The sequence below is a fragment of the Onychostruthus taczanowskii genome, unplaced genomic scaffold, assembly GCF_017590055.1.
Source record: "Onychostruthus taczanowskii isolate IOZ18803 unplaced genomic scaffold, ASM1759005v1 scaffold226, whole genome shotgun sequence".
NCBI lineage: Eukaryota > Metazoa > Chordata > Aves > Passeriformes > Passeridae > Onychostruthus > Onychostruthus taczanowskii.
In genome coordinates this window covers 82,534-107,809 of record NW_024499529.1, presented here as the reverse complement: position 1 = coordinate 107,809, position 25,276 = coordinate 82,534, and the positions used below count along the sequence as shown (strand labels likewise).

General features: G+C 57.2%; 2 protein-coding genes across 4 annotated transcripts in view; one reads left to right on the top strand and one right to left on the bottom strand.

Annotated features, from left to right (window-relative positions):
- Window positions 1-16,581, top strand: part of NTN1 (netrin 1) — a 78,838-nt gene extending 62,257 nt beyond the window's left edge. The window contains exons 5-7 of one of the 2 annotated variants that reach the window (XM_041405203.1): window positions 9,988-10,062; window positions 15,984-16,298; window positions 16,486-16,581. In XM_041405203.1, the coding sequence (XP_041261137.1) occupies window positions 9,988-10,062; window positions 15,984-16,298; window positions 16,486-16,487 (392 nt within the window). In that variant the 3' untranslated portion in view covers window positions 16,488-16,581. Of the gene's footprint in view, window positions 1-9,987; window positions 10,063-15,983 lie in introns of both variants that reach the window. The other variant, XM_041405202.1, reaches the window with a different exon arrangement.
- Window positions 3,589-25,276, bottom strand: part of STX8 (syntaxin 8) — a 102,382-nt gene continuing 80,694 nt past the window's right edge. The window contains exon 8 of one of the 2 annotated variants that reach the window (XM_041405206.1): window positions 3,589-3,914. In XM_041405206.1, coding sequence (XP_041261140.1) covers window positions 3,859-3,914 — 56 coding nt within the window. In that variant the 3' untranslated portion in view covers window positions 3,589-3,858. Of the gene's footprint in view, window positions 3,915-22,635; window positions 24,204-25,276 lie in introns of those variants that run through there. The other variant, XM_041405205.1, reaches the window with a different exon arrangement.

Here is a 25,276-nt window from a genome sequence, read left to right as displayed (position 1 = left end):
GAAGGCCATGAGGTGTAAAAGTTGTTTACTTTTGTTTCATTGGTGCAGGAGGGTTCATAAATTAAGGAGTTTGTACTAAAAGTGGCAGATGTCACCTTGGATTGATCCTGAGCCACAGCCTGTGGCAGGGATTGTCACCCAGGGGACATCTTCAGTGCCCAGTGGTCTGTGGGACCGACTGAAGGGACAGGTTTTACCCCGTGCAAATACAGCCTGCCATGGGAGAGGGGCTGCTCAGGGGTCTAAGGCCAGCTGAGTTTGCATAAAGCTGATAACTGAGAACATCCAGCAGGGTTAGAGCCCTTCCTTAGCCCAGGAGCCCTGGCTGGAGGCTGGACGGGTTATCCCTGCTCTGGGAGAGATGGGAAATGCCTGCACAGTGCCTTGGGGATGGATCCCTGTGTCCCTGCAGGGCCAGATGTCCTCATTCCCTGCCCAGAAGGGGGACCAGGGCATCCCACCAGGAGCCTTCTCCCAGTGAAAGCCCAGAGAAGGCTGAGCCAAGCTGAGCAATCCATCAGGCCCAGAATCCCATCATAATTCTTCTCAATAGGATTTGATTTTGGAGTTTTTAAGCACTGCTTTTTCCAAGGAGCTTGAACCCTGCATATTTCATCTCTTTTCCTCAACGGGGAGCATCCAGCAGTGCTGCTATGGGAGAAAATGTGTTTGGAAACAAGATGGGAAAAGCAATTAATGGGAGACTTTGAGTGCAGGCAGTTGTGGGAGAGGTGCAGCTCCATTTCCTGCCCTCGTGGCCACGTGGACAGAAAGTGGCCAAGAGCTGAGGGAGCATCACCCGTTGCAGAGGAGCATGGGCCAAAGGTGGCCTTGGAACGAGGGGTGGGACAATGTCAGCTCTGGTGTGGGGGTCTTGCCTGGCTCCGCTTTGCTCTCAGGGGTCCCAATCAGTTTGGGAAAACAGGCCAAAAGTGGATTGTTTAGATGACATGCATCCATGCTCTCCCATGCTGGGAGATTGGAGGAAGAGGAGGGGCTGCTCCTCATTTCTGCTGCCAGGCAAGAGGAGCTTTTCTGGTGCTTTTTTTGGTCCCTCTCAGACAGAAGAGACCACAGTGAAAGGGCAAACAAAAATAGCAGTGGGGGGGGTGAAGGTTTACAAACCTGCCAGTCAGTCCTTGTCTTATCTGAATCAAATCCAGATTTTCCGGGGAATGATTATCTGAGGTGGATGATTTCAGCCAGGGGCCTTAAATAAAACCAGGTGATTGGATTGATGCAGCTCCCCATGGTTTTCCCCTGGAAATCAACCTCTGCTGTTTCAAAACCAGATCTGGCCCTTCCAAATGTCATTTTGGGCCCTTTTGTTCCTGGCTGGTGGGGAAGAGGCTGGATCTAAATGCAGGAAAGGGAGAAGCCAGCTCCGGGGATCCCTGGCCTCCCCAGACCCAGAGCAGCTCTGGCTGCAGTTTCAGCTGTCCCAGAGGGCAGAGGAGACCCGGGGCAGAGCTGGCTGCATGCTGTGGTACCCAAATTTTAACCTGAATCCTCCCCCAAGAACCCGGAACGGGGGAAACTGCCCTCCCTGATGAGCCGGAGCTCCAGTTTCAGCACTGGCAGGGAGAAAAGCCCGAGCCTTGGCTGTGGGGAGAGCCGGGAGCATCCCGAGCCTGGGAACAAAGCGCTGCCCAGCTCCCTGCGGCGCAGGGAAATCCTCATTTCATTCACCCCGGGGTAAATCTGGGCTCAGCCTGAGAGTCTTCAGCTTTGTACCCGTCCAAAGGAGGAATTCATTCAGCCCTGCCCGGGCTTTCTCTGCCTTGTCCCAGCTGTAAGGGAGGTGATGGATTGGCTGCATGATTGACTGATTGATTGATTGATTGATTGATCAGCAGCATCCAGCTCCCTCTGAAAGGTTTCTCATGCTGATCCCAGTGAATGGCTGGGAGCACAATAGGGGAGAGGGGCTTCCAGCGAGGGAGCTCCTGGTCACTTCAAAACAGCTCAGGAAGTCTGCAGGAAAAAAACTAAACACCCCCCACCCCCAAAACTGCTGAAATGCAGATAAGCTTCATGCACAACAGCACCGTGCTCTCATCATGCCAGTGCCAGGCTTCCTGCAGCCCCACATCCATTCATTCCTCCATCCCTGCATCCTTCCACCTCCACATCCCTGCATCCCTCCACCCCCACATTCCTGCACCCCACTCCCTCCACCCCAAACCCCTCCATTCCTCCACCCCCTTATTCTTTCATCTCCATGTCCCTTAATCCCTGCAGCCTTTTATCCCCACATCCCACCACAGGCAAGCCTCGAGCTTCAGAGTCAGGAATGACAAGCTCCCTCTCCCCGTCCTGGGACATTTCCAGAGGATGATTCCCCCTGGGGACACAAAGCTCTTGTCCCCAGCACCAGCTCCCTGTTTCTGCATCTCTCCTCGAACAGAAAACTGTGATTTTGCCCTGGGCTGGGAGCTGCTGCCAGGCTGGGATTTATGGCATGCTGGGCTCTCGAGGACAGATGTTTTCCTATGAATGTGTTTCATGCTGTTGGCAGTGGCTCTTGGCAGGGCACCCCTGGATCTGTACCCCATGTCCCCAATGTGTCCTGGGGTTCAGCACCGGAGAGATCCTGGGGGAAGGGATAGGAAATGTGCAGCCAGACCTGGGAGAGAGGATAGGAAATGTGCAGCCAGCCCTGGAAGAGGGCTCAGGAGGGGGCAGGGGATAGGAAATGTGCAGCCAGCCCTGGGAGAGGGCTCAGGAGGAGACAGAGTGGTGTGGAAGAGCTGTAAAAACCCGTGTTGGTGAGGAGTTTTCCAGTGAGCTGTTCTCCAGTTCACTGTTTGTTTCCCAGAGCTGTGTTCCCACTGCAGGCTTTTCCAGTGCAGCGTTTCCAGTGGGTGTCTGGCACAGCTGGACTGTCCCCGCTGTGCCACCAGCAGCCATCTCCTGATCCCTTTAGACTCGGGAAAATTGGGATGTGCTGCTGAGGCCACGCCTGTCCTGAACCACCACAAACCCCTCAGGCCGTTCATCCCCATCCCCAAACCGGCCCAGGCAGCTCCGGAGGCAGGGAGGGAGCTCCCCCCGAGCTGCAGCGGCGCTGGGGGGATGCCTGCGGTGGTGCCCGTGACCAGAGCTGCCAGGGAGGGACCAAAGGCACCCCAGCCGGGACCGGACCGGGACCGGAGCGGCCGAGGCGCCTGCAAGGACATTGCCGAGATGCGGGGGGAGAGCCTGGTCACATCCTGGAGGTGCTGGTCCTGCTGGACCACCGGGGCTGGGGGCCCCAGGGCGCGCTGGGGCTGCGCAGGTGGGAAGGGGCTGCAGGGGTAGAAGGGGCTGCAGACTTGGGAAGGGGCTGGGCAGGTGGGAAGAGGCTGCGGAGGTGGAAGGGGCTGCAGACTTGGGAAGGGGCTGGGCAGGTGGGAAGAGGCTGCGGAGGTGGAAGGGGCTGCAGACTTGGGAAGGGGCTGGGCAGGTGGGAAGAGGCTGCGGAGGTGGAAGGGGCTGCGGGCTCCCGGGAATCCCTCGCTGCTGCTTTCCAGCCGCTCCAGGCGAGAGGCTTTAATCTAATTACATGCTTTATTTGCGCCAATTTGTTTTTCAATCAATCTTGCTCAGCCAGAAGAAAGGAGGCTACTGTGGGCTCATTTGCACCTTCTTGTTCCAAGGGAGAGGTTAATGGCCGTTATCCGCGGGATCTGCGCTCCCGGCTCGGCCCCGGCCGCGCTGCCTGCCCGGGAGCTCCGGAGCTCTCCAGCAGCACCGGCAGCGAGTGCCCAGAGTGGCACAGGGAGCGCCTTTGGGACAGCTGGCTGTCAGGAGCCGCTGCAGGCAGGGCTCGGGATGCTCCTGCCAGGGGCTCCCGAGGTGGCATCCCGCAGGAAAGGTTTAGTGTATCCATTGCCAGGGATGGCGGCAGCGGGGTCCCAGGGGAAGATCTGGGTCTGCAAAGCAGTAAAAGAAACAAATGAATAAGAGCGGAAATTACTCCTCCCGCTTTCCCTGCCCTGCCGGGCAGTGGCACAGCTCAGTGCCCTGGGGCTGTGCCCGGCACGGGGCAGGGTGGCCTCGGTGCCCTGTGCTGGTGCCGAGGGCAGGGAGATGCTCTGATGGAGAGCAGAAGATGCTCTGATGCTCAGCAGGTGCCTCTGTCTCGGCAGACTGGGCACAGACCCCCCTCAGCTGGTGGGACAAACCCCCACCAGCTCCTGGGGACTGCTGCTCCCAGCTGGGAGGTGACCAGGACAGACCAGGGTCACTTGGTAAACACCACCCAGTGCCCGAGGCTTGCTGGGCACCAAGGCTTGGCACAGACCCTCTGGGGGCAGATCAGGGCCCTGCAATCCCTGCCCACAGGCTGAGGCTGTTTCAGAGCTGGGGACCATCCCCTGGATAACACAGCAGGCACGGCTGGAGCAGCCCAGCCCCAGCTGACCCAGCTCCAAGGCCTGGAAGGGACGTGGCTCCCTGTTCCAGCTCCTGGCCATGCTGGAGGAGCAGCCAAGGCCACCCTGCAGGAGACACCAGCTGTCCTGCAGCTGCCCAGGGGTGAGGGGCACTAATTTGCACAGGATAATTGCAAAGGGCATTGTGCAGGACAGCTGGGTCACAGCCAGGTGAGAGGAGAAGAGCCAATTAGTGATAACAGACCCAGTTCAGTGATAACAGACCCAGTTCAGTGATAACAGACCCCTGTCCACTCAGGGGCCAGACAAGGGTGCAGCAAAGAACGGGACAAGTGATGCCACTGCTGGAATGAATGACCTGGGAAGGATTCTCTGCCTTAGCTTTGCTATTTTATTAAAGCTTCTTTACATTAAAGCAGCCAGCTCTGAGACAGACTCCCAGTGGAGTCCTGCATAAATTGAATTACAGCAGTGATCCCTGACAGTCACTGTGAGCCAGAGGCTGCAGTCCCTGTGCTTGTCCCACAGGGATGAGCCCATCCCTCCTCCCTGGGAAGGCAGAGGGCTCCTGCAGAGCACCCCCTCCTTCCCCAGGACGTGTGCTCAGCACAGGCCCAGAGCCAGCAGAGCAGGGCTGGAGCTCTCCAAATGACTCTAGCAGTCATTCCCTGGACTGATGGGGGACGTGGTAAAATAATTCTGTGGGATGGAAGCAAGGGGCAGCCTCAGTGTTGTGGGAAGTGAAGCAGCAGCTCATGGTCATCTGGGGAAATCTCCAGAGGCCTGAGAGCCAAAGGCATCCCTGCCACGACTGCTACAGGGCCATCCTCTCCTGTCCCAGGCTGGATTGCACTTTATCCCGTGTCCCTTGGGAAAGTGGCTCCCAGCTGCCTTTGGGTGCTCTGGGTAGCTCACGGAAAGGTTTTCATGCCCAGGGGAACATTCTGAGCCCACACTCAGCCCCAGAGCTCCCCTGCAGAGAGGGCAGGACAATGCCCTGGCAGAGAGGGCAGGACAATGCCCTGGCAGGGAGGAGGGCAGGACAATGCCCCTGGAGGGAGGACAGGACAATGCCCCTGGAGGGAGGAGGGCAGGACAATGCCCTAGCAGGGAGGGCAATGCCCTGGCAGGGAGGGCAGGACAATGCCCCTGGCAGGAAAGGCAGGGCAATGCCCCTCACCCCAGTGCTGGGGTCAGGCTGTCAGGGCCGGGGCTCCCTCCTAAGCCACAACACCTCCACTTTGGATCGCAGCCCACAAAGGCATTTAGGGCCCTACCTGGGGGAAATCAATAGGAATTTAGCTGCATAAATTCGGATTAGAAATCTGAATCCCCTTGGGGATGCAAGCCTTATATCTGCATTTCCAGTTAGGTACCCAGGCCAAGAAATGTGGCTTTAATCGCTCTATCATGTCAGAATCAAGGGGCCTTTAATTTCCGTTCCCGACATGTGGCTTTCGCAGCGGCTCAAAGCTGATCTTGGAGCTGGGAGTGCAGCAAGAGGCGCCTGGTGCAGGGTCTTCCCTGCAGCAGCACTCAGCACCCGAGCTCTGCTGCCAGCACCTCCTTCCTGCCCAGCCCCGGCAGCATCAGCACTCCGGGCAGAGCGGGATCCGCTAAAAAATCACGGGATGAGCACTCAGCACCCCGCAGCTCTCAGCCTCGTCACAGCTGCCCCAGACAACCCCCAAACAGAGATGTTTAAACAGAAAAAAAATTCATCTTTCTAAAAAAAAAAAAAAAAAAAAAAAAAAAAAGAAAAAAGAAATTAAGCAAAACAAAGAAGGTGTTTAGCTGTGAAAAGTCTCTGCCCAGCCAGAGAATTAGCTCTATCAAGGGGATGGGCTGAGCTGCAAAGCTGCTGAAGGCTGTGCTGACACGTTTTACTGAGCTGCGAGCGACACGAAGCAGCCGCCCGCCACCTGCTCCCTCTGCGAGCGAGCGGCTCCAGCGCCGCTCCCCATCCCTCCCGCCTCTGCCCATCGGCAGCCGCGGGGAGCTGCTGCTCCCCAGCCCGGGGGGACGCAGGGCTGACCCAAAACCCACCAAGGGCTGCCCGTGCTTTGGGCTCGTGGCTCTGCAAGCGGGATTTGCACTGGAATGTTCGTGCAGCTGAGCAAAGCCAGAGGAAAGGGCCGGGAGCAGGGCCTGGGATGTCACCGGGGGTTTGTCCTGCACAGGGGTGGCTGGGCTGGGCACGGGCTGAGAGGGGCTCAGCGAGGTCCTGGCTCTGTTGAGGGCCAGGAGGACAGGCAGGACAGCAGCGGGGTGAGCACCATGCCTTGCTCTGCCCCCTGAGCAGGGGACACTCGTGCAGCACAGTGGGACACGGAGCTGGGCCCTCCTGGTGCTCCCATCATCGCTCCTGCAGGACAGGAGCTGCACACTGACCCCCCATACCAGAAGGGTGTCCTGAAGGCAGCTCTGGGAATTCTCAGCCCGGTTTGTGGCTGGGCTCTGGCATCACCTCCCACGGGCAGGTTGTCCCAGGCTGATCCTCTGCAGCCTCATGGAGCGGGGAGAGAAGGACCTGCAGGACAAGGAGCCTCTGGCACAGCCAGGCAGCACAGCTCTGGGGACTCCTGAGGTTTGTCACATAAACATTTGAGGACAAATTTTGCAAAAGTCACATCACGTGTGCCTCCTGTGCACACCCACGAGTCACTGAGCTGCACATCCACCTTCTCCTCCCATCCCTTCCCCAGCGAGGAGCAGCAGCTCAGCAAAGCTTCCCCAGAGCCCAGACTGCTGAAGAGTCACTGGTGAGGAGAGCAGGGTCTGCTCCTGGCAGGGCTGGCACACCCTGCAGCATCCCCTCCGTGCGCTGTCCCGAGGGCAGAGCGGCCTCGCAGCACCACCCACCCACAGAGCTCGGTGCCTGGCTCACAGAAATCCCATCTGCCCTCCCAAAGAGGCCCCAGAGGATCTCCAGTCACCCAGGAGGCAGAGGAGCCCTCCACGAGGGAGGCAAAGGAAATGAACATGAGCAGATCCCCCACCCAGGAAAGCAGCTCTGGCATCTGGCGATTCCCAGTGATTTACAGCAGCTGGCTCTGCCAGGCCCAATTCAAACCGGCCGGGCTCTGGCACAGCCCGTGGGGCTGGGGAGCGAGGACAGGGCCAGGGCAGGGGCGTGTGCAGGCAAAGCAGCGCCAGCCCTGGCTGGACGGGGTGTCCTGAGCCCCAGGCTGTCACCCTGCGAGGAGCAGAGGCTGTGGGTGCTGTGGGCATGGGTGCTGTCCCACCACCCCACAGCCCCCCTGGCTGCCGAAGAGCCCCGGGTGCATTCCCAGCGGGTCTGTAATCTCAGGCAGAATGGAATCACCGTGGCAGTGGTGCAGGGATGGGGAGCTCAGCTGTGTCAGGGATGTTTCTGTGGGGACAGCTTGCTGAGGTGACTGGGGGTTGCTTTGTGAGGGTTCTGTGCTGCAGTCCAGAGCAATGGTGTCTCTGCTTGCTGTTTCTTGGACTGGATCCCAGCAGCATTGGGCTGCAGGAGGATCTGTGCAGGTGTGTTCTGCCAGCCTGGCTGCTGGAGATCCCTCGAGGGCTGAGCCACGGGTGTGCAGGTGGGAGCTGCTGCCCACCCCCGTGCTCAGGGCCAGCTGCTGGCCAGCGTGTCCCGGGTTTGGCCAGGGCAGGAGGGATGTGCAGACAGAGCTTCCAGGCTTGTCGTGCCCACCTGTCCTTGTGTCACCTCTTGGTCTGCCCAGCGCTGGGGTGTGACAGCAGCAGTGAACATCCACAGAGCTCCAGGATTCCTGTGCCAGGGAGAACCATCAGCAGCTTTATCACAACCACACTGCTGTCCTGAGGACAGCAGCAGCCTGGGCTGGGCAGAGCAGTGCCAGCAGCCTGGAAGAGCAGCCTGTCTGTCCCTGCTCCCCAAAAAGCTCAGGGGAAGCCTCCCTTAGGTCACTGCACAGATGTTCAGTTCCCTTAGAGACTTCTCCTTCAGTATTCCAGGAACATCTGACCAGAGCACTGGATCAGGAATGTTTCTGTTCCCTGAGTTCACCAAGCAGCCATGTCCTGCTGCGTGGTGGCATCCTGCCACGTGGGCATGGCTGGGGCTCTGCTAGTGCACCTCCATCCACTCAACTACAGTCCTGATGGAATATCCACTCCTTTCTCAGGGCATTTCAGCTTTTATTTGATGTTCAGAAATGTTAGATGAGAAAAACAAATGGGAGGCACGAGTGGCTGAAAGCCCTCAGCCATCAGGGTTTGGAGGGGCCTTGGCTGGGCTGTAGCTGGGCACAGATCTCAGCTGGGGCTCTTGCAGGAGGAAGATCACAGGGTTTGGGTTTGGGTTTGGGTTTGGGTTTGGGTTTGGGTTTGGGTTTGGCCCTGGCTGGGTCATGCTGCGAGAGCAGGAAGCCTGGTTTGCCTGGGGGTCTCTCCTGAGGAGCAGGAGCAGCAGGGAGCCATGGGGCTGAGCTGGGGACTCTGCATGGCCACCTTGAGAGGGGCTGGGGCACACAGGGGTCACAGGGGTTGGTGCTGAGGGGGTTCCTCATGGTCTTGGCACCAGCGTGAGCTGGCCATGGCATGCCAGCAGCATGCCACCTTCCCCACAGCCCCTGGGGCCCTGCTGGGCACTCAGCAGGTTCCCCACCCGTGCCCCAGCAGAGGCTGGGGATGGACAATGCTGGGAGAGGTGGAGGCCTCCAAGGGCTGTGACTGTGCCAAGGCCTCCTGCTGCAGCCATGTCCCTTCTCCCTGGATCAGGGCACTCTGTGGGCGCTGAGGAGCCGTGGATGTGCAGGGCAGACCCCACCCCGCTCCTGGCAGCTGGCACGGCCCAGCCCCTCTGCAGCCACACCGGCACGGCCCTGGCGCCATGGGCAGTGCCCGGCGGTGCCCGGCGGGCACTGCCCACCTGCTGCAGGCCCAGCAGCTCCCGGGGCAGGGCTCGGTGTCCCTGCAGCCTCCAGGGCCGTGCCAGTGGCCCGTGGCCCGTGGCCAGCAGCCGTGGCAGTGCCAGGGGGCCGTGCCAGGCTCCCGCCGGCCGCCCGGGCCAGGCCAGCGTGTCCCAGCAGTGGGGGCCTATTAGAAATGAAATGTTCCTCCTGGGGTATTTTATTTGCACACTTCAGTAGAGTGGACACCAAAAGGCTTTGCTAATGCTTCATGGGCTGCTAATTTCCTCTCTGACCCGCATTGTGGCGGGCTGACCCCAGCCCCAATCTGCCGGCAATGAATGCCAAAGGCTGACACCGGCCCGGGTTAGGGGTGACAATGGGGCCTCTGTGGGCTCCGGGCAGGCTCCACTTGGGAGCCGGAGAACAGCGGGAATTTGTGTGGCTCTCAAAAGCTCTGGGTGGCACAATAAGGGAGGCCCCCGGGGTCTCCCAGGAAGACAGAGGCGGCCGGGGAAGCCGGGCCGGGGGAGGCGGAGGGGGCCGGGCTCCTTTGTGAGCAGCTTTCTTTAGAAAGGAAGGGTTCTCAATGCCGCCGGCCCGGCCGGGCCTGCCAGATGGATATCACAGGCACGCTGCTTATTCACGGCAGGCTGCAGCTCCGAGCCGGCCCCTTCCCCCAGCCCCGCTTCATTGGAACGCTCATTTGTTTTGTTAATGTTTTCTTGCCCTCCCCTCTCCCCGCGCAGATTGCGACTCGTACTGCAAAGCCTCCAAGGGGAAGCTGAAGATCAACATGAAGAAGTACTGCAAGAAGGACTATGGTGAGTGTCCCCTGTCGCCAGGGCCACCCAGGCACAGCCCGTGCTGGCCGCTGTGGCGATGGCTGTGCCAGGTGTCACTTGGGATGAGCAACCCGCACCCTGCTTTGGGGGCTGTCCCAGCATCTGCAGGACATTCCTGTTTTCCAAGGGTTTTCCAGCGGCTTCTGGGTTGTGATGACACCATGTCCCCTCTCACTGTGCTCTTACGTGCCGCGGCTTTTGAATATTTTAAAATATTTGAAATATTTTTTGCTGTGGGGATGAGCAGCAAGCAGTTCCCTGTCACAGTGATTTATGTCCAATCCCCCATAATTCCCAGGAGACTTCAGAGGGTGCTGCAGCCCTGGGACAGCTCACACCCGCTTCTCTTGGAGGTTTGGGTGATGGAGGTTTGGGTGACACTCACACTCGGTTCTGTTGAAATTTTGGGTAACACACTTTGTTCTGTTGGAATTTTGGGTGACACACTCCGTTCTGTTGGAGCTTTTGGTGACACTCACACCCGTTTTTTTTCGAATTTTGGGTGACACTCACACCCGGTTCTGTTGGAGGTTTGGGTGACACTCACACCCAGTTCTGTTGGAGGTTTGGGTGACACTCACACCCGGATCCATTGGAATTTTGGGTGACACTCACACCCAATTCTGTTGGAGGTTTGGGTGACACTCACACCCGGATCTGTTGGAATTTTGGGTGACACACCCGGTTCTGTTGGAGGTTTGGGTGACACTCACACCCGGATCCATTGGAATTTTGGGTGACACTCACACCTGGCTCTGTTTAGGGCTGCCCTGTGGGTTCCAGCAGACCCTGGGGAGGTGTGGGAGGCTCAAGAGCTGTCTGAGGCAGGAAATCCCAAAGAACGGGGACGAGGTGCCGCTGGAGCAGGGATTAGGGGAGCTGGAATGAGCTTTTCCCTCCTCCTCTCTCGCTCAGCATCACTCCCGCAGCTTCACGAGCGAGCCAGAGCCGTGTGCTGGGGCTGCTCAGGTGCGGGGACACTGCCCGGTGCTGGCACTGGGTGCTCCCCCCCGACCCTGCTGGCCATGGAAGGGTCCCCCACCGCCCCAGGGCCCCAGCCAGCCCCCAGCCACGCAATTTGCTTTTTTGAGGACAAACCGTGGAGGGGAGGCAGCGGGGTGAGCGATGCCGGGGCAGCGCAGGCTTTCACCAGGGCCGGGGAGGGAAGAAAGGGTTGAAAAGGTGCAGGGAGGGATAATAAAGACTTTGGGACTGACACCCCAGCAGGAAGCCAATTAGGAGGCTCTTTTCCTCACCGTTCTGCTGGCATCGCTGGGCTGAATGTCCTAAAAGGCCCTAATTAGCTTGAACAGGGTTCCTTCTCCCGCGGGCTCAATCGGCAGCTATCATCCGCCCGCTCCTCAATGGGGCTTTTTAGCTCCTCGCTTCATTCAGCCTTTCAAAGGCCGTATTTTCCCTTATTTATTTTTCGTATCTGTTTGTTTTTGTCGGGTTTGTGTGTGGGGTTTTTTTTTTTTCCTTTTTATTTTAATTTGGGTTTTTTCTCCCGCGAGATGGGTTTGGGTGCAAATATTTGGAGTGCAACAGGAGGCGGGGAGGGCAGGCCGGGAGATTCGGAGAGGGGGAGGCAGGAGCAGAGGCAGAAAAGCTTTTTCTGGGATTTTTTTGGCTGCGTGGGGGAGCGCAGGGCCGCTCAGCTCCCAGCAAAGCAGGGAGAGAGGAGGGGTTTGCTGCGGTGGGGGCACTTAAATCCCGGGGAAGCAGAAGGGGTTCAGGCTGAGCCCACCGAGGGTGGAGACCCAGGAGGACAGGGGTTATCTGATGAGAGCAGGTGATGCTGGTCTAGGTGATGTGAACACCCTGTACTCCCTCAGGAGTACATTTTCTGCCCGATTTTGGGGATGTTCAAGCTCTCTGTGGGGTGTGACTGTGGTGAAGGAAACCTGGAGCTTTTAGATGTCCATGTAGCCCCCGATGCTGAGCTGCACGGATGATGCTGGAAGGGTTTTGTAGCAGCACTGTGGTCCCCTGCTGGCCCTGCATCCCCATCCCAGCTCTGGGCAGGGAATGGGGCTGAGGAACATAATCCTCATCCGAAAGGTGAGATCATCTGCTCACTTTGCCCTTTCTTGGAAAAAAAAAAAGTTTAAAAATCCTTCCTTCAGTGGAGCCTTCTCTTAGTCACCCCCTTTGTCGAGAGGAGCTTGGCAGGGGCTGCTGGAAAAAAGCAAAACGTGTTTTCAAAAGGCAGCTTGAAAAGAGGGAGGGAGGGGGAGAAAAACCCAAATCCCCCAAAAAACCCAGGGCAGGGGGAAGCACCAACCCTGGCACTCAGAGCCCCTTGCAGCGCTCGGAAGGTGGAGAAATCCCATTCCTGGAGCTGAGCAGTCCCTGCTGCAGCCACGTGCTGAGGGAGAGAGCCGGGCAGTGAGGGTCCCCAGCAGCAGGGCACACCCAGGGATTAGGGATCATAAATCTCCAATATGAAACCAGTAGGAAATTGGCAACCAGAGCGAGGCAAAGCCACCGCCAAGTAAATTAAAAACTGAAAAAAAGGGGGGGGGGTGGGGAAAAATCACATTTTAACACTTTGCTCCAGCAAGGAGCCAGCCCTTTACATTCCCAAACCCAGATGGTGTTGGGGTCACCTTCTGCTGCTGGTTGGAATAAAATCCACATGGACTCCACTCCACTTGTGCAGTGAGAGGGGAGCCAAGCCTTTGGAGAACCCTGCCTTGGACTGGCACATCTGGGCCTGCCACCGCTGTCCCCAGCACGCCCTTCCACCTGGCCATATGAAATACCCTCCAACTGCTCTGTCCCCACTGCCACTCCCTGGGACCTCTCCAGGGGCCAGCACAGCCATGGTCCCAAACTGGCAGCTCCCACAGACAGGTCTGTGCCTGCCATGTGTGGGATGTTCCAGGATCCCAGCACAGGATGCACAGATTTGGCCCTGCAGCCCAGCCCTGAGTCAGCCTTAGCAGGGGAAGCCTTGAACTCAGGAGGTTTATCACAAACCCCAAATGTAAATTTAAAAAGTAATTAAATAATTAGGTTTTCCCCAGCCTCCCTGTTTTCATGGCAGCTTCAGGGGTTTGGGGCCCTGACTCACCATCTCTGAATGCTGCAAGGCACTGCTTTGCTTTCAGCCTTCAGCAGCTGCCCTCAGACGTTGTTTTGAGGCTTTGGGCTGGGTTTTGTTTTTATTAACATCAAACCATCCACCCCTGGGCTTTCATCTCCAGCTTCCAGCCTTCGGGGCTTTCTTGTGGCTGGAGGCTCCCAGCCAGGCCTCGAGGAGCCAGGAGCATTCCTGAGCTCTGGGGATGCAGGAGGGGACCAGGGACCCTCCCTCCCCTCCCCCAGCCCGGGGACCACCCTGTCACCTTCTTCTGGCAAAGAACCAAAATGTGGTGAGGGCTGGGAGGCACCACCCAGGTGGGATTTGTGGTTCAGGAGTGTCAGTGTCAGGTGGGATGTGGCTCCCGGGGCAGCCCCTGCCCTCCCCAGGACCCAGCTGTGCCCCTGCTGTGCCCCCACTGTCCCCCTGCTATCCTCCTGCTGTCCCCCCGTTGTCCCCCCGCTGTCCCCTTGCTCCCCAGGCCCGTTTGCTGCCTGAGAGCTCCCTGGGGAGCAGAGCAGGCTGCAGGGGAGTGAACCTGGAGAAAAATCTCTGCATCCCTGGGAGTGCCTGGGGTGCAGGAGCCCCAGATTCCCCCCAGGGCTCGACTGCCCAGTTTGCAAAGGCCAGGGAGGAGCAGGCACGGGGCACAGGCAGGAGCTGGGCTGGATCCCCTCTTTGCTGAAACCAGGGTCACCAGCCTGGGCCAGAGCCCACCCTCACTGAAACCAGTGTCACCAGTCTGAACCAGAGCCCATCCTCACTGAAACCAGGGTCACCAGTCTGAACCAGAGCCCACCCTCACTGAAACCAGGGTCACCAGTCTGAACCAGAGCCCACCCTCACTGAAACCAGGGTCACCAGCCCCAGCTGGAGCAGTGGAAGCTGCAGCTCCTTTGATGTTGTTCTCCTGCTCCCAGGGGACCACAGCAAGGGGAGCAGCATCCCCAGGAGGAGCCACCATCCTCTGTCACCTTCCATCTGCTGCCCCAGGGGTTTTGCCAGGGATGTTTTTGCAGGGATGCAGAGATGGGGACAGGCCTGGGTTCAATGAGCCAGGGGAGAGCAGCTCAGCACAAAGCCAAGCTGTGTCCCAGGAGGGGGCAGCTGAAGGGCAGCACCAAGCCCCAAAGCCAGCTTTGGACTTGGGGGGCACAGCTGAGCCAGAGCCCCAAATCAGGAAGGATTGAAACCTCCTTCATGGCAAGGGAGTCTTTAAATCCAGCTTAGGCACTTCCAAAAATTCATCCTGGCCCATTTCTGCCTCTCTGCATGTCCTGTGTCCCCTGGGAGATGCTGGTCCCACCTCAGCACCGAAACAGCCAGACAAACCCCACTGGAGCTGGGCTGGATGTGAAGCTGTGGGCAGAAATCCGGCTGTCAGGGCAGGCAGCTGTGGCTGCGCCAGCCAAGCCTTCCTCAGAGCTTTCACTCCTTCCACTTCATTAATAAAAAGGGAAAAAATAAGAGACAGGGGCCTTGACATAAAAAAAAATACAGACTGTGTGTTTTAGAGCAGAGTTTCCTGTAACCACCTCTCTCCAGTTCCTTTTCATTCATTTTCTCCATTTTGTCAGTGTGGACCCAGGCAGGTCAAAGGTTTAAGCTTTTTTGGAAAGATTTGTTTCCAAAAAATAAAAATTGGCTACTCTTCACATTTTGTTACCTTCACACCAGACAGGGAAATACATGGTCAGAGCTTAGGGTTGTTTTTTTTCCTTTTTTTTTTCCTTTTTCCTTTTTTTTTTTTTTAATGAAAGCATCTGGCCCCCATGACCCCCTCTGAAAAAAAAAACCCCATATATTTTGCAACGTGTTAAAAAGCTGTGCTGGGCTGCAGAGCTCTGCTTCCTCCCAGAGCCTGGAATCACTTGGTTTTAGAGACAGGGAGATGCTCCTCCATCCAGGGGGAAAACTGGACTGTTACAAGGCAAGTGGCAGAGTTTTCCCTGAGGTTTCTGGGGGTTTCTTCTCCCTCTGTTAATTTATACAAACAGGATTGGCCCCTCAGCCAGGCAGCTGAGGCAGGCAGGTGAATGGGCAGGGGTTTATAGCTCCCAGGGCACGGAGGGAACGTGGGGAAAAGGGAAAAGCTCAATGATTTGGCTAAAAAAGCTCTTTGTGGTTGTGCTGCACCAGCCTGTGCAGGGCCTGGCCCTGCCTGCTCTCCCAGCCAGGCCATCCTCAGCTGGGACTTGCCTGTGTCCCTGCTGGGGGGGATTCCTCACCCACAGCTGGCAAACAAACCCAGGAGGGCTGGGCAGGGGAAGGCGTTCCTGGGAGCTGGTTTTTAGCTGTGTCCCAGCAAAGAGCAAGGGCTGAGGTTTCCTCAGTCTGTGGCTACAGAGGAGGTTACACAGCATCAGCCATGGGCTTGGAAAACATCATCATCATCATCACCATCATCATCACCAGCACCTTGTGCAGGGATCAGGGCTGTCCTCCCACCTCCCTCTGGCTGTGGGAGCTGGAGATCTCTCAGTGCTCTGCCAGGACACCAGGACATCTCCTCGGAGCCCAGTGCTGCCACCCAGCCCTTGCAGAGGTTTCAGTGACTCTGCCAGGCGCAGAGCTGCAGAGCATCTCCCAAGCCTGCAGTGCTCTTGGAAGCTCTGCTGAACCTCAGATGCAGCACTGGCTGCTCCTGTTCTTGGGGGCTGGCCTGGGGTACAGCTTTTGGGGCATCCACAACCCCTGGCTGCTGCAAGACCCCTCCTCCTCACACAGCCCATTAGGTAAGGCTTGAAGCTCATTTTCTCCTCACCAGCCCACACAGTAACACCTCCTCTCTTGCCTGTGTGTTGTTCCTTTCCAGCTGTCCAGATCCACATCCTGAAAGCAGAAAAGAACGCGGACTGGTGGAAGTTCACAGTGAACATCATCTCCGTCTACAAACAGGGCAGCAACCGCATCCGCCGGGGCGACCAGACCCTGTGGATCCACTCCAAGGACATAGCCTGCAAGTGCCCCAAAATCAAGCCCATGAAGAAGTATCTGCTGCTGGGCAACAACGAGGACTCTCCCGACCAGAGCGGCATCATTGCGGACAAAAGCAGCCTGGTGATCCAGTGGCGGGACACGTGGGCCCGGCGGCTGCGGAAGTTCCAGCAGCGGGAGAAGAAGGGGAAGTGTAAGAAAGCCTAAACGAGGAGGAGAGGGAGAGACTGACTGTGCATGCTGCTTTGTGTAGAGCTGGGGTGGGCAGGGACCGGCTGCCAGGGCGGGCTGGGGGGACAGGGGGGCAGCGACCACGGCTGGGGGGTGCTGGGCTTGCACCTCCTCTTCCAGGGAAGACAAAACCCAACTGGACCCAACAGGATCCAACAGAACCCAACTGGACCCAACAGGACCCACAGGACCCAACAAAACCCAACAGAACCCAACAGGACCCAACTGGACCCAACAGAACCCAACAGGACCCAACCGGACCCAACAGAACTCAACAAAAACCAACAGAACCCAACAACACCCAACAGGACCAACAGGACTTAATAGGACCCAACAAAACCCAACAGAACCCAACAAGATCCAACAGGACCCAACAGGATCAGAAAACTCAACAAAACCCAATCCATATGGACAGAACCCACGAGTGGGGTGCAGGCATGCAGCACCTGGGGCCCCCCAGCTCCCTCCTGCCCCGTTGCTGAAGAACTCAGAGACACCAAACTGCCTTCCAGCTGCCAACATCTGCTGCCTCCAAAGCACGGCATGGGCACATCCACCCCGTAAGAAACTAATCAACAGCACCGCTGGAAATTAACTCCCCATCCCCAAAACATGTGTTTGCAACTTAGGCTGACTGAGACAGTTCTTGTAGAGGAAACTAAACCGAGACTTTTGCTGAGGACAGACCCGAGGGTCGGCGGACGGGGTCTTGGAGGGCTTTGGTATCCAACAGCCGTGGTCACCCCCCGGTGCTGCCTGGGGCGGCCGAGGTCTCCGGCTCTGATGATGCTCTGGGGCCACTTGAGGCACAGCCACGAGGGGACAATGTTGGTGGGTGACTTCCTGCTGTGTCATCACTCTGGGAATGGCTCCCAGCCCCTGGCCCTGAGGATGCTGCCCCCACCACACTGAAGGAGTGTGAGCCCACAGGGTGCCCTGTCCCCCTCCAGCCACCCATTTACAAGGAGTCAGTAACCAGGATCCCCAAGGAAACACCCAGACCTGACAAAATATGAGTTGGCATCCAGTTCCCACAAAGTGCCCCGGAAGATCCTGCCAGTCTCAGTCCCTGAATCTCCACTGTGGCCACCCCTGAACCTCCTCCATGGGCTCTTCCCCTCTGCTGCTGTCAGCACACCAGGAACCCTCAGAGGGTAGAAAACCCCTGCAGGTGATACCAGGGTCCTGGCTGGTCGCTGGTTCCACTCCCAGACTCAGGCAGCTCTCCCAAACCCCCAGCAGCTCTGCCCTTGCTCCCTCTGGAGCTGCAGCCCCTGACATCCCTGTGAAAGTCTTGGAGACAAAGTGGGAGCAGAGGGTGCCAGGGACTGTCCCCATGGGCCAGGGCAGAGCTCTGAGGCCTGGCCGGGGCACAGCCCACACAGGGAAGGGGTCTCAGCCAGGAGCAAGGTGTCACCCACCTGGACCTCTCCTCCCTCTGCTGGGGGGGCAACCAGCCAATTTACAATTCCCAATTTCCAGTCATTAATGCACTGAGCACAGCGGAGGCTGCCTCACCTCAGACTGGAGCATCCTGTGGGCAGGACTGGCTCTGGAGCTGTGACCCCCGTGCCAGGCTGCTCCCCTGCCACAGCAGCCCCCGGGGAATGGGGATTTCCAATCCCACCTCCTCCAGGGAGAGTGGGAATTCCTGGGCAGGAAGGCAGGGAGGGCAGGACGCTACCTGGAGGAGAAGCAAACATTAGTCGCTATGAAAAGCAAAACCTCCCTGCTATTTTTCCTTTTAGGAAACTTGGAAACATCTCTTTTATGACATTTTCCAGTGGTTTTGCCTTGTTTTATAGCAATTGACAATATTTATATAATGACATAAACCACCATAAAGCAGGGCAGCCATGTAAATAGGTGCACAGAGGAGGCTCCCAGGGCTGCTGGAGACACCACCCGGAGGGACCCAGCTCTGCTGAGCCTCCCCTGCCACCACAAGGCCCCCAAAATTCATCTGGGTATTGGGAGAAAAATCCCACCCTGGACATCAAGCAACTCTCCCCACCAAGTCTGTGTGTTCTCCCCTTTCCCAAACTGGATTTGGTTTTCCTTATCTCGGAGCTCAAGGAGAGCTGAGGGTTTTGCAGCCAAGGGAAGTGAAGCCACCAGGTTCTGAGGGGTAAAATCTGACCTCAGGTGTCTAAATGGAGGCTTAAAGCCCTAAACCAGGGCTTGGATGCTCTCCTGCAGCCACCATCAGCTGCTGCCAGGGTGGGGACAGCACATCCCCAGGCAGCTGGGATGTCCCCAGCCCTCAAATGGTGCCTAAAGGTAACAGAATCCAGCCCAAAGCCAGCTCTCCACGTGGAGAGCAGGAGAAAAGGCCAGGGCACCTGGGGACTCGGGAGCTGCCCACAGCACACCTGGACACCCCAAACCCCCCAGGGACACCCTCCAGCCCCTTCCCTGCTCCCACTGCTCCTGGAGGCTGCAGAAGACCCCCACCCCTGATCCTACAGCCAGACCCCTCCAGGCACTGCCACAGCCAGGGGCTCAGGAGGAAATGAGCTGGCACAGCAGGCAGGATCCTGGCCCGGGGGGGAGTGCCCGGGCCTGTCCCTCCATCCTGCTGGAGTTTTGTGCTTCCCAGGCAGCCCAAGCCCTGACTCCATCCACGGTGCCAGTGCCCCCTGGGCTCCCAGCAGCCCTGACCCTGGAGCAGCTCTGCTGCGAGGGCACGGCAGCCCCTTTGGGGCTCCAGAGGGGCAACCCTTCCCTGCAGCACCCCTGCTCTAGGACATCTCCAGGAGGACACCTCTGCTGTCCCCCAGAGGGACAGGATGTCCCCTCAACACAGCCCTGGGGCACCGACCCCCTTCTGGCCAGCAGGGACCCAGCCAGGGCCACCATCGCCCTGGGGACAGCAGGGGCACCCCCAGGACAGCGGGGTGGCCGGGAGGGGCTGTGGTGCCTTCAGGGAGGCTTTGGAGAGCAGCTGAAATGCCAAAACAATCATCGCTGACCGTAGCACCCGACAGAAGTCGCTTGGTCTCGTTTCTGTTCGTCCGTCGTGTCCGTGCCCCTCCCGCCCCGCCTCGCCCCCTCACAAACCTGTGTTCCTTTTGGGGTTGTTTTATTTTGTTGATTTTTTTTTTTTATTATTATTTCTGTTAATATCTTGAACTGTAAATGTTGTTTAGTTATGACCATGGCAGACTGCTTTGGGCGATGTTTCTTTACAATGCATACTAATATATTATGGTTATTATATATGAATATATTTAATGACACGTGAAAAAGTTGTGGATTTTCTTATTGTTTTTCCGAGTTTTTTTTTTTTTTTCCCTTTTTTTTCCCCCTTTTGTTTGTTTGTTCATTAGATTGGCTGTAATTGACCCGAAGGAGCTTGTAACTGTTCAGCACCCCCTCGGTAGAACTAAAGTCAGAAACCAGTTGAATAAACTCTTGTAAACTGTAAAAATCTCCAGGAATTTCTGCTTTTTCCCAGCCCACTGCTCAGTGAACCTGTGGGACAAGGACCTGGGCAAGGAAATGACGGTGTCCCCTCCACCCCCCGGGTCTGTCAGTGGCCCCTTGGCAGGCCTGAGGTGGCACAGCTATTTGTGACTGGCAGTGCCAGCCCTGTCCCTGCCCAGCACCCCCAGGCAGCGGCCACTGGCCCTGGGGACAGCGGGGTCACCGTGGGTGGGTGGCAGGGGGTCCCCACCAGCCCCTGCGGGCTCAGCTGTGCCCTGCAGTGGGACAGAGCCAAAACCCTCCCGGAGCTGGGGGACAGGTGGGGACGGCCAAAGTCTGGATCAGGACAGCTGCCAGCCCACTCTGGACCAGTTTCTGCCCCAGGCAGGGGCTGCTGGGCCATGCTGGCCCTTCCTGCCCATGCTGGGGCTCAGGCTCCGGCAGCCCCAGCAGGATCAGCGGCGCCAGCGCCGGTGGAAGGCAAGGGCTGGTGGCACCCTCAGCCCAGAGAGCTTGAGGGGGGAACTGAGGCAGCAAAACGCTTCCAGGGACAAAAATCCAGGCAAAAGGTGCTGCCAAGCGCTGGGGGTCAGCCCAGCTGACCTGAGCCTTCAGCAGTGTTGGGGATTTATGAATCCAAAAACATCCCGGGGCCGGAAATGTCAGATGTTTATTGCAGAGACAAATGGGTTACAAGTGCCAGCCCTCTGCTCCGAGGGGCAAATGGGCTTCCCAGATTGCAGGTGGCCACTTGTCCAAAGGTGACACGGGGCTCTGGAAAGAGGGGGATGAGGCTTTTCCCACGGAGGGCTGGACCTGGAGTGGTTTTGCCAGCCTGGTCCCAGCAGGCAGTGTGGGAGAGGAGCCATCCACACACCGAGCCCACCCCAGGGATCAGGGAATGAGAAATGCCCAGCAGCATTCCAGGATGAGGTGGGGATTTTTCCCAGGGCACTGGGGCACACACCAGACCTGCCCCCAGCACTGGGATTTTTGATGAAACCATGGCTGGAAGCAGCTGAACTCCTGAGCACGTCCTCCAGGACAGAGATAGAGGAGGTGGCAGGGAAGGTGAAGACTGGGATGTCTCTGGGCACATTCCAGGAAGATTTTTGCTTGGAGAAGCCACTCCAGGTTGGCTCCTCCACCGCTGCTGCTTGGAGCCAAACCCTGGCATCTCTCGTATTTTAACCTTTCTTTTTCTGTAGTGGGGCAGGGAGACAGAAAAGCTTCCCTGCACACAGCAGAGCGCTGCCAAATCCGCTGCTTTTTAATAAAATTCCTCACCAACACCACACGTTAAATGCTACCTAAAGGGCAAGGCTGAGATGCCCTTTGTTGGCCAGCACAGCGAGCAAGTCCTGCTGTTTCCACCCTTCCCAGGCACTCACAGGAAGAATGTGTTGGAGGATCCAGTGGGTCAGAAAAGCCTTTGAAAGCCTGGGTCAGAACAAAGGGCTGTGGAACGCTGACCAGGATGAGTTACACGTCCATCCTGTGTGTCCTGGGAATTCAAACAAAGCTGTAATTCCCTCTAGAAGTGGCAGTTTTAATTAGGAGCCCAGGCCCGTGGTCTCCTCTGGACAAAGCCCACGTTGCTCTCTGGCTGTCACTGAAGATCCACGGGGCTGCTCCAGAGCTGGCAGTGAAATCCTGCTCCAGGTTTGGAGGCTGCTGCTGAGGAACAGCTCCAGGAGCATTCCCAGTGTCCACAGAACTGCAGGAATGCACGCATTTGGAACTCCTCTCCAAAACCTTTCCTTGTTCCCAGCTGGAGCAGCCCTGCCTAAAGCTCCATTTCTAATCTGACATCAACAATAACTCAGGATCCCCCTGCCGTGCCCTCTTGAAAACCAGAGCACATTAAACCACCCCTGCTTGCCCCTCCCCTCTCTGACAGCCCCAAGGTGAAGCATCTCTCCAAGAAAGCTGACCAGGCACAGCCTGGGCTGCCCTTGGAAAGGCTTTGAGGATTTTCTCCAGCACAGCACACAGATGACCCCAGAGGAGCTCCAGCCTGCAGCCTCTCCTCCAGCTCTGAGCGCTGAGGATGGGCACAGAGCCCTGGCTGAAGCTGGAGGGGGCACAGCTGGATCTCTGGGCCTTTCTCTCCACCAAGCTCCTCTCTCCTGTGCCCTCCCTGGGAGCACAGAGACAAGGGAAATGCTCTCTGGATCCAGGGGACAGCTCCCACAGCTGCAGGACACAGCACCACCCACGGCAGGTGAAGAAGAGAAGCTGTGGATCCCTGGGCATGTTCAAGGTCGGACTGGAGGGGGCTTGGAGCAAGCTGGGCCAGGGAAGGTCCCTGCCCATGGATGGGATTTCAAGTTCTTCCCCTCCAAACCACATGGGATTCTGTACTCCCTGTGTCCCACGGGGTACTCAGGAGCTCCCTGCCTCTGCTTCCTGCACAACTCATCTTCTTCATCTTCTCCACAGCTCTCATCCCCAGAGCCTGGAGCGACGGGGTCCGAGCTGCAGCCTGCAGCTGCACCCTGCAGGGAGATGACTGGAGGTGATCTGCACCCTCCAAACCCTTAACACGGGCAGTGCCAGTCTGGGGAAACAAGAGAAGAATGGATTTGTGCCAGTCCAGAGGGGACAGCACCAGGACAGCCTGGCTCCCACCTCCCAGAGCAGTGCTGGATGTGCTGGGTGGGCAGAGGGAAACGAGTGCCAGAGCTGTGAAAGGAGACAGCACCAGGGCAGGTGGGGGCAGCCCCTGCAAGTCTGACAGATCTGACACAATGCACACAAAGTCTGACAGAAATTGATTATTTCCTTCTCCAGACCAGCTCTTAGGATATGGCAGCGTTGGATAAATCATTCACAGACAACACAAGATACAATAAAACCCCAGGCAGAGAAACTGTATATAAATGGATCAGCTTTAATCAGTATTTATTGCTGCTTTATTAATCCTGAAATCAAACTGACATGTGTAACAAAATAATTATTCTCTTGGCCAAAAGCAAACATTTAATACTTCTTTTTCATTAGTTTTGAAATAGGTAATCCTTCCTCTCAGCTGCAGAAGGGTGTGAGAAGCTGTCAAAGGAAGAGCCAGAGCTCAGTGAGGACGTTAATTGTGGTGCATCTCCCGAGGCCAGGCTGGCAGAGCCCCTGGGAGCACACGAGGGCAAAGCTCCCCACTCTCTCAGGCTGGGCTGAGTCCTGCTGCTGTTCAATTCCCATCCCTGGAGATCCACAAACCACCAATAATTATCCCTGGAGATCCATAACCCACCAATAACTATCCCTGGAGATCCATAACCCACCAATAACTATCCCTGGAGATCCATAACCCAGCAATAACCATCCCTGGAGATCAATAACCCACCAGTAACTATCCCTGGAGATCCATAACCCACCAGTAACTATCCCTGGAGATCAATAACCCAGCAGTACCCCCCCAAGGGCTGAGCGCTGACCCAGCCACCATTGGTTCTGTGCAGCCCACGGGGGCCCTGCAGGGCTGTCACTTCCCATCCTGGAGAATCCAGATTCAACCACTCCCCAAGATATTCCTCGAACAGAGAATTTTCCCTCTCAAGGAGGGATCCCGAAGCAGGGAACGCTGCTGCTCTCCAAACCACTCCTGGATTTCGGTGCTGGGAGCCCCTGGGATGTCTGAGCTCAGCGAGCTGGGCAGGGCAGCAGCACCAGCGTGCCCCCAGTGCAGGAGAGGTGGGTCCATCCCACAGCTGCAGCTGCTGAGTGCCAGAGGAAGGTGGGAAGAGTGGGATGAAATGCTGTCAGTGGGATGAAATCCTTTTTCCCACTGAAATCCTCCAGACCCCACCGAGCTCTTCAGCCAAGGAGAGCGGGTGTCTGGTGGATGCTGCCTCAGTGGAGTTCACTGCCAGCAGTGGAGCTTATTCCCAGTGATGGAAGGAGGTCATCCCCAGCAGTGGAGCTTGTTCCCAACAATGGATGGAGCTCATTCCCAGCAGTGGAGCTTATTCCCAACAATGGGTGCAGTTCATTCCCAGCAGTGGAGTTCATTCCCAGCGATGGATGCAGTTCATTCCGATCTCTGGAGTTTATTCCCAGCAGTGGAGTTTATTCCCAGGATGGAAGCAGTTCAGTTCACTCCCAGCTCTGCAGTTCATTCCCAGGATGGATGCAGTTCATTCCCAGCGATGGATGCAGTTCATTCCCAGGATGGATGCAGTTCAGTTCACTCCCAGCTCTGCAGTTCACTCCCAGCGATGGATGCAGTTCATTCCCAGCGACGGATGCAGTTCAGTTCACTCCCAGCTCCGCAGTTCACTCCCAGCGATGGCTGCAGCTCGTTCCCTGCCCTCAGAGGAGCCTCCCCGAGCCCTGGGCTCCCTGCAGCAGCTGCTCTGGCAGGATTGGGGTCGGGGTTAACCCGTGGGCCAGAGCGCGACCACGGCGATGGCGATGAGCAGCAGCACGATCACCACCAGCATCCCTGCAGGAACACAACAAGGCTCAGGCTGCTGCCTCCATCACCTACAAACGGGTTTCTGTGATTAAATTGCTCCTCCTCCTCCCCCTGCTCACCCCGACAGCCTGCACTGGTCCCTGAGCAGAGACCTGGACCCAAACCCCACGCTGGCAGAGAGGTTCCCTCTCTTCCTGACCCCACAAATCAGAATTTTCCAGCAGTGCCTGTGGGGTGTCTTCCTACCTGAACATCTGCCACAGAAACATCAAGGGATGTGTTCAATTCGCAGCCAGGCCAGCTGAGCTTTGCTAGAATCCCTCTGTACCATCCCACTGGGGCAAAGGATTACTGAGGAGGAAATGCAAACTGCAGCAGGAAATTGTTTCCAACACAAAGCACTCCTGCTTTCAGACAGAACTCTGTGCAGGGCTGGGCTTTCAGGCACGGACCTGACCTGGGGAAACAGGGATCATCCAGGCCTGGAGAGAATCCCACAGTGCCCTGCCTCAGCTCTGCCTGTGTGCCCCATCCTGCCCCAAACCCACTGATCCCTGCAGAGGTCAGTGACAAATGAGATTGTACAAAATGGGATCCCTCCCTTCTCCCTAACTCCCCATTTCTCAGCAGGAATCCTCCCCTTTCTCTCCCCTTTTTTAGAGGAAAGGAAGAAATGTTTTAGTGAGAACATCCTGGATCCACCTCCCAAACCACCCCCAACAAACAAACTCCTCACCCAGCTGGATCGCTGTGCTGGGCACTGCCATCACACCCACGGGCATCCCCTGGGCTTAAACGATCTTTTAATTAAGAGGCTTTTATTTGTGTTCAGTTTCTGCTGTGTGCAGTCTCCCTGCCTGAGCTGAGGGAAGGCAGAGGCTTCCAGGAGTGGAAAACCTGTCCCTTCCTCTCTCTGCTCACTGAGGACTATTACTCAGCCACTTACAGCATTTACAAGTCCAGCTCATGGCAATTAAAAAAGGATGTATTGAAGTAAACTCCTCCTTCCAAGCTGGAAAAGGATATTAGACACTGCTTTTTGTAAATAGTGTCATGTTTTCTGTGCAGAAACTGTTCCTCTGCCAGGGGGCCAGGATTTT